The sequence below is a fragment of the Micromys minutus genome (genome assembly GCF_963924665.1).
Source record: "Micromys minutus genome assembly, chromosome: 2".
Classification (NCBI taxonomy): domain Eukaryota; kingdom Metazoa; phylum Chordata; class Mammalia; order Rodentia; family Muridae; genus Micromys; species Micromys minutus.
In genome coordinates, this window is record NC_137971.1 from 54,468,558 (window position 1) to 54,482,811 (window position 14,254).

Genomic DNA, 14,254 nt, shown 5'->3' on the forward strand with positions numbered 1-14,254 from the left:
ATGGAGGCAGAAGCGCAGCCCCTTCTGGGCCGGGACCGAGGCGGTGGCCAGGCCCACTCTGGTGAGTGAGGTGGCACCTTCATTTTTACTTTTCTTCATTTTTCTTTACTTTTTGAGACAGGGTCTCAAGTAACCAGGCTGGCCTTGAACTCCAGATCCTCTGGATTTCGCCTCCCAAGTGTGGGGGTTATAGCACCATCACTCTAGCTTCTTCCTCATGGGGAAACTGAGGCTTAGAGAGAGAAGCGTTCTCCAGCCCATGGTCCCCAGGTAGTAAGTGGCCGAACATTCTCTGGAAGCGACTTTGGAGTACTGCTTTGACTGCTAGGGACTGAAGCTGGTGTCCTGCGGCCGCGGTGGCTTCCTTCCTTGTTCCTTTAGTGCTTTGGGCTTTCTTTCCTTTTCCCTTCCTTGGTCAGGGACATTGCTGAGCCCAGGGAGAGTGGAGTCAGCTTCCCAGTCATCTCCAGACGGTGCTGGCTGAGAGGCAGAAGGATATTCATCTTGTTTTCCAGATGAGGAAACTGATGTGGGGGGTGGGTGGAGAAGGAGGGAGACAGGGTGGGGGAGGAAGGGAGGGAGGAAGAGAGAAGAATGTCCTCCTCACCTCTGACTTTCTGACTTACCTAAGGTCACAGCCCTGCCTTCTGGTGTGGTTACTGCCCTGTGTGTGCTGGCCTGGACATTCAAACTTCCCTTTCTGGACTTCCTTTCCTTTCCTATTCGGGAGCAGACTGGGTTGGCACATTGGTCCCTGTCTACCCACAGCACATGCCTTTTCATTGAAAAGTGAGGCCACAGGGTCCTTAATAAGTGACGAGGAAGCTAGACACTGAGGTGACCACACACCCACCCTCTTCTCTCTCTGTGTTGAGACCCCTTAACAGGGACAGGGCATATGGTTCAGGGGACACATGCTTTGTGTTATAGCATCTAGGGACCTTTCTGGGGCTGCCAGTTGCTGGGTATGGGTCTTTGGCAGGTTACTTAGCTTGAGTCTCAATAAAAGGGCGTAGTAACAGACTGGTGGGGTAGGAGACACATTTTGAGGATCCAAAGAGATTCTGTGGAGTCTGGTGTGTGGGTCTTAACAGATGTCCAAGACAGCAGTGCCATGGTGCTTGTAAGTTTTGCCCCTGAAGAATGGACAAGTGACAAGTTCAAGTCTTCTCTGTGGAGGCAGGACTCAATGGGCATTGTCACACAAGAGACTGTCTGGGAAGGCTGGGCAGTGTTGTTTGAGAAACTCTGGAGGCTCTTTGTTCAGACACCATGGTTTTGGGTAGGGCTGTTGAGAACTCAGACAACAGTCTCTGTATTTGCATCTCCTGGACCGAGCTGTCTATGAGAATGGAGCTTTCAGTCTCTGGGCCAGCATCCTGTGGGTGAGAGAGAGCTTCAGGCTCTGAGTTTGGCTGCCCTGTGATTAAACTCTCAGACTGGGGAGCTCTTGCTGCAGGTCTCCCCAGGGATTTCAAGGGTCCCCATAGTTGTGTGCTGCTAAACCAGGCTCACCTGACTGGCCCCTGTCAAAGGTTTTTTATCTTGCTCCCGACTGCTTAACACAGGATGAGGGTGCTTATGGGCGTTGTGGGCTAATTGCAAAGCAGAGACCTTCATCTGTGGGCCCTGCTGGGAATGGAACGGTTGGGGAGGAACCTGTGCAGAAAAGTGAGGGGCGTGTTCGAGGTCACGTGCTGGGTAGGCATCTAGAATGGCTGAATAGAATGAGAGAACAGGCCTAGACCTGGCTGTTAGGGAGCAGAGGGATCGTGGGGGACAGTGTGTGAGCCCATTACTTCCCCTCATTCTGACCCTGTGTGTTGCAGCAAAAGCCCCCTGGCCTTCATGGTTGTGGTTATTTATAGGTATGAACAGGTGATTGCTATCTAGAGTGAGGAGCTCAGGGCAGTAGCCCTGGGGGAGTCTCTGGACTCTCAAGTTGGAGCAAGGTTTTCTGGTAGACAGCTTGAGCGAGGCCTTACTGGCTCGGGAGAGCTAGGTCAAAGCAAGGTCAAGTTCAGAATGTGTGGCATGGCTGGGGTAGTGTGGCAAAGCAACAGGAGAGGGAGTGGGTCGGTAGAATGAGTTACCAAGTGCCAGGGTGGGGTGTAATGTGGACTGTCAGCATTGGGGACCCCCAGAAACCCATGACATGCTCCCTAGAGGTTGTAACAAGCCCCCTCTGGCTACAGCAGGTGGGAAGGATGCTGAGGGATGAGTGGGAGGGCCTTCGTCAGGACCTGCTGCCTGGGTGAACTTGGGCAGCAGGACCCAGGATCTTACACACTAGTAGCCAGAGGCTAGATGGAAGGAGCTTTTGTGGCTCATGGCTCCATGCCCAGTCTGCCTTCTCTAGGGCATGGGTAGGCTTCCAGGCTCTCTCAGTCTGCCCTCGGCTGCCTTTCTTATTGGGCCAGTTGGTTTTCAGTTCTGTCATGCTGGGAACACAGCAGTGTGGCTTCTTGTTCATAGCCATCCCAGGAAACCTTCAGGAATGCCTGCACCCACAGAGTCTGGGAGCTCAGACTGACTTAGAGGCGTTTTCGGTATCTTTAGGATATCCCTTACGGACGGACATACAAGTGGAGAAATTGAGGTCCTGGTTGACAGGGTGTTGTAGCCTGGTGAGGTGCATGTAGCAGAGTGAGGTACAACTTTGGTCATCCTCGGGGGTGTACTGCCTCTGGTCTGTGAGCCCCAAGAACTGGAGTAGGTGGTTCTTCGGAGGCAGAGGACACACAGTGTAGGCCTCCCCTGGAGCTCTGTCCATGGTTGTGCGCTGGTCTCAGGGTTTCTTTCGATGACAGTTCTTTTCTAGAAGGGCATGGTAACTGTGAGCCCCACAAGGCCAGATTTTATAAAAACCAGAACTACAAACTGAGATAAACTGGGGTTTTTACCTTGTTTCCAAGTGGGATGTGAACTGTTGGGGGTGAGCCGTCTGCTCGGGGTTTATTTGGGGACTACTCGGTCCTGAGGATAGGGGTTGAGGTGAGGGTGGGAGTTAGAGCTCAGTGGTTGTTAGTAATGGCTGTGGGGGGGGGGGAGGGAGAGAGAGAGAGAGAGAGAGAGAAGGAGGAAGAGAGGCCTTTGGGTCTGGCTGAGTTCCCCAGGACAGTTTAAAATCTGTGCTCGCTGGAGGAGAGAGGTTACCCCATCTCACAGCGGAGGATGCTGACTGAACAGGAGGTGGCATGGGCTGGGGAGTTGTCAGCAGCTCCTTCCAGGAGCCCCCTTGAGCACCAGGAGCTCTGGCACCACATTTACCTCATGGCATCCAAGTAGGTAGACACTAGCATCTACTCAACAAGGGTGACCTTACCTGCACTTGCCCTGTTAGTAGATGGGGATAGGCTCTGAGTCGTGACTATGAGGCCAGGGTCTGCAGCACACACTGTCTATGTCCTTGTGTATCTTGTGCGCTGGGCAGTGGTGGCCGTGGACTAGAGCTCCTCTACTCTGGTGTCCTCTACCTAGAACATATGCTTCTTAACTGGCTGGGACCCTGGCCTGGCCTGGTACCCACTTTGGAGTGGAGGGCCTCTGGCTTCAGACGCCATCAGCTGTCTACCTTCCCTCATGTGCTCATCCTGTAGAAGTGAGGCTGTACTGTCCTGTTCCTTCACCTGCCGTGTTCCCTCTACCTGTAGGCTCTGCAGCCGTCCAGGAGCTCTGCATAGACCAGGCTGTGGTCTTTATTGAAGATGCCATAAAGGTGTGTGTGGGTTGCCCACTGACTTGGAGTCTGCCCTATCCCTTTGTTCCTACTGTCCCTGGGGCAAGTGCCTTGAGTTTAGGGTAGACACAGTGGCAGGCACGTGGAGTCTCCTCTTGTCCTCTGATGGAGGCCATTTCCTCAGTGTTGGAATCGTGGTCATTGGCTTAGCACATACTGAAGCCTGTCTTGGGCTACCCAGTGCTAGGTCCAGATCCAGGAGACATCGGCAGGGTGGATAGAGATATCCTGGAGAGTACAGCTGGCCCTGCACGGAAGGCAGAGGGCACAGTCTTAGCCTGTGCCAAGGGAGCTCTCTCCACCGGGTAAGGGCTTCAGCTTGTACGGGTCTAAGCCTGAGACCCAGTGAAGGGTTGCTTTATCTCTCTGATACAGGTTGGCTACCTGAACCCATCTGGGTATGTCCTGTCTCTGGGGACATTGGAGCATTGGGCCATGTTGTGTGCTGCCACAGTCAGGGCGTACACATGTGTGGCGTTAAGAGGACTCTTCCCATACCCATCTCTGTGTGTCACAGAGGGGACCTCACTCAAGCTCCTTTATGTGTGTCATGGGGAGACACTGTTCATGCCCTGTGTGTACAGCACTAGAAAAACCACACATCTGTGAGAGGCCGGAGAGGCCCAACCCAAACTTCTCTGTGTATAGATAGAGAATGTGTTAAAGCCCTTTTGTGTGCAGCATTGGCCTAGGGACTCTACTTACTTCACTCTCTTGTGTGGCCCTGGAGGGACCCTGCTTGTCTCGCTCTGTGTGTGGCTTTGTGTGGGTGGAGGAGGATCTATTTCATGCTGATATGCCCTTTGTTTCCAGTACCGCTCCATCTACCACCGCATGGATGCTGCCTCATTGTGGCTTTACCGCTGGTATTACTCGAACGTGTGTCAACGGTGAGACTGCACCCCAGCAGAACCCGGCTGTGCAGGCCTGCTTGGTGGGGTTGGGCCAATCCTACACTGTATTGAGTTAACCTGGGCAGAGAGATGACCTTTCTTCCCTCCTCCAGGGAAGAGCCAGCTGTGGCCAGAAAGCTACTGCTGGTAAGAGATTTCTCTTTAGGATGCTGGGTCAGCCTAGCCACTGAGTCGTGGGCAAGGCTGTGTAACCTGGCTAAGCATGGTAGCCAGACCCAGGAAGTACTAGCGTCTGCTTTCCACCCCCTAGAGCCTAGTGTACCTGACAGTGTGTTCCTGGATCAACAGGTAACATCTTCTCACCTATTGACTGCTTGACTCTTTCCCAGAGTGCTGGGCTTCACCATTTTCCTGATCCTGGCCTTGGCTTTTGTGGAGGTCCCATCTTCCTTCACAAGGACCGCGGATGTGCGCTACCGCCCCAAGCCATGGCAGCCGCCCTGTGGCCTGACAGAGACAATTGAGGCGCTCTGCTTGCTGGTCTTCCTGGTTGACCTCTCTGTGAAGGTGAGGTGGGTGGTACCCAGGTCCTACCCACAGAGCTCTTGGTGTTGTCTGGATGCCTGAGCTTTCATTGTATGGTTGCTAGTGAGCTTTGGCACTTTGAACAAAAGCCTGGGTGTGTGTGTGTGTACTCCTGTAAGGAGGCCAGAGGACAGCTTGTGGGAGTCATTTTTCTCCATTTACTCTGTGACATTCAGGCTTAAGAACAATGTCCTTTACTCACTGAAGCATTTCACTGATCCAAGCCTGGCTTCTTTCACACATCTGGACCCTGTGTGGTAGCTGGGTCCGGACTGTTCCATTGGTGTGGAGAAGCCTGGGGACTGTTGGAGGTCTGGTCTTCCTGGGAGGAGACTCTAGCTTCCTGAGACTGTGGGTGGTCTCTCCTCATAGCTTACCTTGCCATCCCTAAAGAGGAGATAGATGCAGTGTAGGTGACCTGTCTCACCCACACAGGACTGCTGTGTGTCCGACTGGATTCCATGTGGGGGCAGATTCTTCTGATGATGGAGGTGACCCTCCCAGTGCGGCTTGCAGGCTGCTTATAGCACTAAGGTGTCTGTAGTCTTGCCAGCCTTTGGCCTGGGGCCCTGAATTCCCTTAGCTTCCCTAACGGCCTGTCTGTTGGGTGGTACTTTTGTCTGACATCTGCCCTGTAGTCCCAAGTGAGTGTGTGGGTTTGGGTTTTAACTGGTGACCACTTGGTATTCACTGGTCTGAATGGCCGGTGCATGTGTGTCAAGGTGAAAGACCAAATGATTTTATCCATAAGCCATGAACCCTAGAGGTGGGGATGATGGTGGGACATTGAGAGGGCAGGATGGGCGGGGACCCACTTCCGGGATTGACTTCCTGGAGTGGCTGCCAAGCCCAGCCAGTGCGTGTCCTGTTGTCCTCCTGTCTTCTGAAATGCTCTTCTGCTGACTTGGCTTGCCCTGGTGGCTTAGAGAAACAGAGCTGCTGGGAACCCCTGTCACCAATGAGGAACCAGACCAGAGAGGCCAAGTGCCACCTCTGAGGTTGCATAGGGAGTCCCATTCAGCCTTGGCATGAACACATGCTTCCTGATCCCTGTTTAGCCCTTTGCTCCCTGTTAACAGTGCATGGAGACCGGACTGTTGGAGCTCCTCACTGTGTCCACATCCTTGTGTGTGTAGTCATGCCCTCTGCCTGGCTACAAGCCCATGTGGGCCTGGCTTGCTGTTCACCCCTTCTGTCTCTTGTAGGGTTACCTGGTGGGGCAGGCCCAGTTGCAGCAGAACCTGTGGCTGCTGGCCTACTTTGTGGTGCTGGTTGTATCTGTGGTGGACTGGATCATTTCACTGAGCCTCGCTTGTGAGGAGGTAGGTGGTACGTGGGCTCTGAGACCGAGGCAGCATTGTGGGTGTGGCGTGCAGGTTCAGCTGAGCCTCCTGCGGCTATAAGTCCATATCTTGGTGGGCTTTGGTTTTTCCCTACTAGGGATTCTGATCTCACAGAAGGAAAGGGGCTGTGGCTTGAAGTCCAAGCTTTCCTCTGTTGTGTCCCATTGGTGAGAGGAGCAAGAAGCAGGGTCCAAGAAGTTGGGATTCTTGGTTCTTCAGGCTCAGTGAACTCTCCTGGGGCCCTTTATAAGAGAGGTGTCCCAGGCATACTATATTCATTGAACTCAGCAGTTAGCAAGCCTCATTCACTGCATCAGCTCTGATCACAATGCTGTGCTTCCTCAGAAGCTCTCAGAACCCTAGGAGGTAGTAATAGGCAGATTGGCAGGGGCAGGTTGGTTTGGTCTTCATGGATCTTTTGGGTATGCTGGGAAGGTAAGTGTATCAATGGAACTGAATAGAGGGTCTAACAGCAGTGTAGGGGACTTAGTGGAGCCCACAGGGGTGATGGGAAGTCACACTTGTAACCCCAGGAGAAGGACTGCAGAGCTGGCTTGTCCTCTGCCCTTTGGGTTTGTCCTGTCTGGTAAGGATAGCCAGTGATGGGAAGGAGGGTAGCTGTCTCTTATCACTAGCTTGCGGCTTTCCTTAGGCCCTACAGGGAGATGCTGGGGGATGTGTGGGTGGTAGGTCTCTGTTCCTGTACTCAGCAGAGGCTGATGGGGGATGGAGGCACAGCTGCATAGCTATTTGACACCTTCTACCTCCTATGTCCACTCAGGACCATATTTTACGCTCCCTCGTCAGGTGCAGCTCTTCTCCTGATTGAGGAAGAAGTGTCCATGCCTTCCCCAAACAGATGGTTATATAGCCATTATTTCTCACTGATGCTACCTGTGGGTCTCTCTGCCAGCCACCACTAAAGATGCCTATGTAGTGCCAGGAGGGAGAAAGACAGGGAAAAGGCGCTCTTGAGATGCACAAAACAGAGTCTATCCAGTGAGTGAGCCACAGTCACAGAGCAGCCCTGGCCATCTAAATAGTCTTTATAACATTCATTATAGCCCGCTGCTGTCTCTGTGCCTCAAAGCTTGTTAGCTGGCTAGGTTTGTCATGGAGACAGACACCTTCACCTCTAGAGGTTGGTCCTCTAGTTCTGCCTGGTTTTGGTTGTTTTTTTTTTTTTCTTTTTTAATACTAGAATGTTGTATGATCCCTTGCCAGGGTCTCTGGGTCTTGTGCATGCTGGTCAAATCTTCTACAGCCGAGTCACCCCCCAGAGCTGGAGTCTTCCTGGGACTTCTTGGAACTTTAGTGCCCTGTCCTGTCTCCTGGACTTGGTTATTCTCCCTTTAGACAAGTTAGGGTTCCAGTTGGTGGGCCAGTGTGTATTCTTGGTGGCTTCTGCCTTTGGAAATGGCCCTTCCAGAAAAATAGGGCCCAGTATAGTAAGATGAACAGTAGAAATGTGTGGTCACTGACGTCCAACATTATGTCTAGCTGAGCCTGAGCCCTCGGAGACCCTTCCTGCTGGCCTCCGATCTGGCGGCCTGACTACAGGAGGGTTCCTTTGATTTGCGGGGTCACGGGTCACTCTGAGGTAGTGGGAACTGTCACTGAGTCATTTCCAAGCTCCAGGGTGGTGGTGCTTTGCTGAGACACGGTGGACAGGAGGGTGGAGCATGGCTACATGGAGAGAGGTATGGGGCTGCCTGTCACCAGGGCCATGTAGGGCCTTGTGCTGGGCTCTGCTTCTGCATGGTGTGTCCTTGGCCCCCGGTAGAGCCTTTACTTCTGTCCTGGTGATTCTCAGTGTGGTATGTGGCCAGCCTTGGAGACAGTCACATGGATGTACCTTCTCTCATCCTTAGTCTGTGTATTGATAAGTTCAAGCAGCCGGCAGGACCATAAGTAGCTGTTACATCCCTGAACTTCAGGAGGTGGTCCAGGTTACTGGAGGAGTTAAGACTGTCAGGAGGACTGGATAACCCTGGGATTCTGGGCCACTACTGTGAGTGGTAGATGGTGTTCTGGGGAGCCGAGGGCACTGATCTCTCAGTCATGAGAGCCAAGCAGGGCATCTGGGATTGGTCCAGCGCCCTGAGTGCTTTTCTGGTTGCTATGGTTCCTGTTGCCTGCTCAGTCTGTTTCTGGCTGTCCTGGAGGTCCTTCTTTGTGTAGCCTAGGAAGACCAACAAGCCGTCGTGAGGAAAGGTCCTTTGGGAGCCTGTCATGTGTTGGTGCTGGAAAGAGGCTTCCAGTAGATAATCCCAATGTGATAGGTGCTCTGATGGACAGCAACCCAGGACAGTGAGTCGAGGTTGGGAAAGCAACAGGCTGTGAGCTGTCAGCAGTGTGAGGAGCTCAGCTCAGGATGGTTGGAGTGGTTGGCAAGGACTGCTCCCTTCTCTGGGCTTTGGAATCCCTAGAAAGGAAGGTGTGGATGGTCTTGGCACAGTGCAAAGTTTGCTGTTGTTATCTTTAGCCTCTGCGGGTGCGCCGGATGCTCCGCCCCTTCTTCCTGCTGCAGAATTCCTCCATGATGAAGAAGACCCTGAAGTGTATACGGTGGTCGCTACCAGAAATGGCGAGGTGAGCATGGGGGCTGGAAGCCGCAAGCTTGACCAGACCAGAGGATGGGCCTGCTCCTACGTGGGTATGATTGGAGCAGCTGAAAAAGTAACTTTTATTAACCTGTTGTAATTTTCACCTCAGAGGCTTACTGCTGAAGAAGCTCACCCTTTCTAGTTCTTTCTGAACTCTGGCAGGCTGGTTCAACTCAGCTGTTCTGGCTCAAACTCCTCTCCAAGCTGACTGATTCAATCTGGCTTCTCTCAGCTTCTCACTGAGTCACTCTGCTTGGCCTCACACTAAATCTGGTAATTTGTCCTAATCTTCTGGCTCCTTCTTTTTCTCTGACTTCAAGTGCTGACCTATACTGGTCTGCGTTCAGCTGACTGACCCCACTCTTTCCCTGTACTGTAGTCCGCCTCTCCTGTTTCTTCCTGTGAGAGTTGGGCATATCCTGTCTGACCCATTCTGTCAAGTTTTTCTCTGATTTGCCCCTTTATCGGCCCCTAAATTAATTAGATGTCGCTTTCAAACCTGACTGCTTCCTTCTATAAACTAACCTTACCTACCTTGTTTGGGATTAAAGGTGTGTCTGCATTCCAGCCAGAGTAGCTGAATTAAAATTTTTCTATAAGGAGCCCTCTGGGTACACCCAGCCCAGCATCCTTCAGGGATCAGTGGGTAATGTTTGAGATCCTGCTCAGACTGGTTCAGACATTACAGACTCATAGCTACCATGCCTAATGGTTGAGTTCAACAGACAGCTCGTTTCTCGTTACTTGTCTATACAGCTTCGGTTCAGCTTCCTCTAACTGTGTGAAACTGTGCTGGCCGGAAGCCCTGTAGCTCTTGACCTTCAGCTCCCCAGATTCCTCCCAAGCGCTCTTGCCTCTTGCCAGTAAAAATGTCACCCATGTCCTACATCTGCCTCCAGTCCCTTTCCTGGTAGGCCACCTGGGTGACTTTTCTGTTCTCCAGCCCAAAAAGATGGAAGTAACCTCTGTCCTCTGTGTCCTGGTCTATGGCATGTCTCTGGGGCTGTGTCCTACCACAAATAGAGGAGTCAGCAAGGTGGGCTTGGCTTCAGGTCCCTGTCCTGGGGCTGACAATAATCGGGAGAGGAGGGAACCCTGTGCCCATGCTTGAGGCCATGGGCAGGGTAAAGTCCTACTTCTCTGGGTGTGTGTCCTGTGCTGTGCTATGCTGAGTGCCGTCTTCTCCCCAGCGTCGGGCTGCTGCTGACCATCCACCTGTGTCTTTTCACTGTAATCGGGATGCTGCTGTTCACCATTGGTGAGAAGGTAAGCATGGCCTTGGCTAGAGGTGGGGCTCACAGGCCTGCCTGCTCTGAAGTAGCCTGAGTCGCCAAGGGTAACAGAGCAGGAAGTGTGTCATGACCCTTCTTAATCCCAGGGTCTGTCTTCCCATTGCCAGCACCTTTGTCCACCCTGTCCTCTGTGCTGGCTGCTTCCACCACGCAGGAGGGTTTCTTCACAGAGGTGGCTTGAAGGTTCCTCTCCAGTCTGACCATTCCTCAGCCCGGGCTGCCCTTCCAGGCACTTGTCTCAAGCTCCAGCAGTCCTTGACTGAGTTCCTGGCCTCACAGTAGAGGCTGTGACCAAGAACTTGCTGCCACAGGGAGGTGTCCATTTGTCCATCTGTGGGGACATCGGCCTTGGTTGCCCTACTTTAGGTTCCGTCTCCCTTCACGTTTAACAGGGGCTCTGTCCAGGCCAGGTCCCTGTCCTCCGGCCGGTCGTCCTGTATCTCTGCATCTGGTCACAGCTAGTTTTCCTGAGAGTGAGGTGACACACGTGTCTGTGTCTGTGTGTGAGTGTGCACGTCTATGCACTTGTCTGTCTGTAAGTGAGTGTGCATGTCTATGCACTTGTCTGTGTATGTGAGTGTGCATGTCTATGCACTTGTCTATCTGTATGTGAGTGTGCACGTCTATGCATTTGTCTGTCTGTATGTGAGTGTGCATGTCTATGCACTTGTCTGTCTGTATGTGAGTGTGCATGTCTGTGCACTTGTCTGTGTCTGTATGTGAGTGTGCATGTCTATGAATTTGTGTTTGTATGTGAGTGTGCATGTCTATGCATTTGTCTGTCTGTGTCTGAAGTGAGTGTGCATGTCTATGCATTTGTCTGTGTCTGTGTGTCTCTCTGTGTACCTGAGTGTGTCTGTGTGTCTCTCTGTGTATCTTAGTGTGTTTTTTTGTTTCCATGTGTATGTATGTGTTTTTGTGTGTCTCTCTGCATATCTGAGTGTGTCTGTGTGTCTCCATGTGTATGTATGAGTATGTCTGTGTGTCTCTGCGTATCTGAGTGTATATATGTGCATGTCTGGCTTTATCTCCATGTCTGTGTGTCTGTGTCTTTATTTCTCTGTCTTTGTGTAGTGTGTCCATGTCTGTTTCTGTATCTCCATGATGTGGATCATGTACAGTGAATGCTCGGATCTATGTATGCATGTCCGTAGGGGTAGGTGCAGTGGCTGGACTGTTCACCACACTCGTGAGACCTCTGTGACTTCCCATGACTTTGGACAGTGCTCTTTCTCAGAGCCTGGGTTAGGCAGGCAGTGTGGGGCCAGCAGTGGCCATAGACTCAGCCTTAAGATGAGTGTGTGGGTCTCTCACAGAAGTGCTGTATCCCTAGTTCCTGGAAGGTTTCTCCTGCAGACTGGGCTTCTGTCCCTGGAAGGGGAACTACGCTGAACAGGGGGAGGGTTATGTAATTGAGGGTGACTTTCTGCCGTTATCCTGACAAGGTCTCACTCCCTGTCCTCTGTCATAGTTGGGAGGATGTGAGGACTGCTCCATGCTGAGTTCCTTGTCCATCTCTAACCTTGCCAGCCTGGTCTGGGGCCCAGGTTGAGAGCCTGTTGATGTCCAGGCCCAGCTCAGGGTCTCCAGACTCGTGCCGTCTGAGGACACATCCCTTCCGTAGGTGTTGCCTATCGATAACCTCACCACACGGAGCTGGAGTTTGGCATGTGGTTACATAGTGCTGCATTCCCACCTCACATACTGTGTCATCAGGGCTATGACAATGCATTGACAGTGGGCTGGGTGGGAAACCAGGACTCCCTCTGCTGCCACAGGCTCATGGCTCAGAAGAGCTACACAGCTTGAGGAAGAAGTAGATTTTTTTTAGGGTGCTGCAAGAGACCTGCTGGAAGATGGGCCATGCCCGGCGCTCCTGCCTTGGTGTTCTTGTCTGTAAACTGAGGCAGGTGATAGAACCTTCCTCAGCCAACACAAAACCTTCCCTAAGCTCCCTTCTGTGGGTTAGGGGTTGGATTCAGGCCCTGAAAGGCTGGCTTTAGTCCTTTAATACTGCAATTCCTGGACATGTCCTCGGGAGATGGCTTGCCTTCTGGGACCCTTAGCTGAGCCATGTCTTTGAAGGCATTTGCTTGCCTGTCCTGAGCCCAGGTTGGGCTGCCTGGTCCCATACCCAGCGTGTTTGTCAACAGAGTTGTTTTTGTGACATTTACGTTCCACAGCCCTAGTCATTTGTGGCATCTGTGACCACCAGTCACTTACCTGTCCCCATGTGAGGGCAGATGGGTGACAGTGTTGTTTTGTTGGCACCGTGAATGTGTCCTGCAGTTAATGCTTGTCCTGTGGGGGGGTGGCATTGGGGGAGCAGTGGCAGGTGGCTACTTGCTGGACTGCTGGCAGAGTTGGCCTTTGGATGGCAGTGGGGACTTGACATTGAAGTTGTTTTAGGGGAAAGCTGGTTCTGTGTACATGTAGTCTGTCTTCTGTGTGTTACTGGCCTGCCATTTACATCACCATTCGTATTCTGGCTGGGTAGGCACGGAGTGGCTCCAGGGGCAACACTGAGTTCAGGAGTTTGGAGTTAAGGTTATTTTGAGGCAGACACATTACCCATATTTGCTAACTAACCTCCACACCAGGACTCTGTAGGCAGGGAAGAGGGTGGGAGCCCAGGCGTGGCTACCTCTGCTGTCTGCTATGGTAAGGAACAGCTGTGTGGATAAGGCCTCTGAGTTTCCAGGGCCTCTGCTTCAAGAGCAGTGAGGTTTCTCTCAGGAGTCCCATCCCAAATCACGAGAGATACCCAGTATGGCAGCCTCCTTGAGGCCATATTTTCCAGTCTGGGCCTTTTCCTGTCCCGCCCCCTGGCTCTTTCACACTGTGCACACCGTACAGGCTCCAGTGGTCCCTCATCTGGTTGCTTGGCTGCCAGGCTGCTGTGCTTCACTGGGTTCTGGATAGGCCATTGTGGTGGGAAGCCTTCTTGAGTGCACGCAGGCCCTGAGTCTTGACCTGTCTGGCAGTGAGTGCAGAGCCTGCTGGGAAGTAATAGACAGATACGGGGTGCTCACCCCACCCCTTGCCCTGTATATGGTCCTGTCTGTGGGACTGAGTGGAGCTGCATCAGATTAAGACCTCAGCTGGGAGACAGAGGTCCAGATGGTTACCTCATCTGCTCTCAGGATGAAGCACAGGACAAGGAGAGGCTGGCCTACTTCCGGAACCTTCCAGAAGCACTGACCTCACTCCTAGTGCTGCTGACTACTTCCAACAACCCTGATGGTGAGTGTGGGATCTGGGAGGGGCAGAACCTGGCCTGGGAGGGCCAGTTGGGAGGCTGAGTTGTGGTTTGGCCTGAGTGTGTTAGCCCTTTTTGTTAGCGTGGGGATATCTTGTCACTTTATTCCTTGGAAAAACGGAAAGTGTCTCGTAGTATGTGGTGTTAGTCAGTGGTTCCTGTAGTGACCTCTTTGGGGCTTAGCCACACTCACACTCTCTGCCTGGGCCTGCTGTGAGGTGCATGCCATTCAGGAGCATCAAATGTGAGAGCTTCCTGGTTTTAGCTGACCGTGGTTGGGTGCTGCCGGGTCCTCCCGACTACTCCGGTGGGGATTGTACCAGGATGGGAAGGCTGCAGTCCTGAGCTCTGTTATGACCCCGTCACTGTGGCTAGTGCCATTTATCCTGACCTTCAGTTTTCTCACAACCTTGGCAACCTCCGCTGAGGGCAGCCTGGGATTCCCATCCAGAAGTGCTGTGCAGCCTGACCCCAGGCCAGTCACTATAGGGAGAGCTGTGTGGCTTGGGGTGTGGTCATAGGGAGACCCATCAATGAGGGGCTGAGCTTCTATCCGAGGCGTACTATAAGTGTTTG

General features: G+C 52.7%; 1 protein-coding gene across 1 annotated transcript in view; it reads left to right on the forward strand.

The window, feature by feature from the left end:
* The window catches only part of TPCN2 (two pore segment channel 2), a gene marked incomplete at its 5' end in the record, with an annotated part of 28,606 nt that continues 14,352 nt past the window's right edge, over nt 1–14,254 (forward strand). Inside the window, 8 exons of the mRNA XM_080913586.1 lie at nt 1–61; nt 3,654–3,718; nt 4,553–4,629; nt 4,983–5,160; nt 6,384–6,500; nt 9,007–9,113; nt 10,318–10,393; nt 13,563–13,662. Of these exons, the coding sequence (XP_080769712.1) occupies nt 1–61; nt 3,654–3,718; nt 4,553–4,629; nt 4,983–5,160; nt 6,384–6,500; nt 9,007–9,113; nt 10,318–10,393; nt 13,563–13,662 (781 nt within the window). The remainder of the gene's footprint in view (nt 62–3,653; nt 3,719–4,552; nt 4,630–4,982; nt 5,161–6,383; nt 6,501–9,006; nt 9,114–10,317; nt 10,394–13,562; nt 13,663–14,254) is intronic.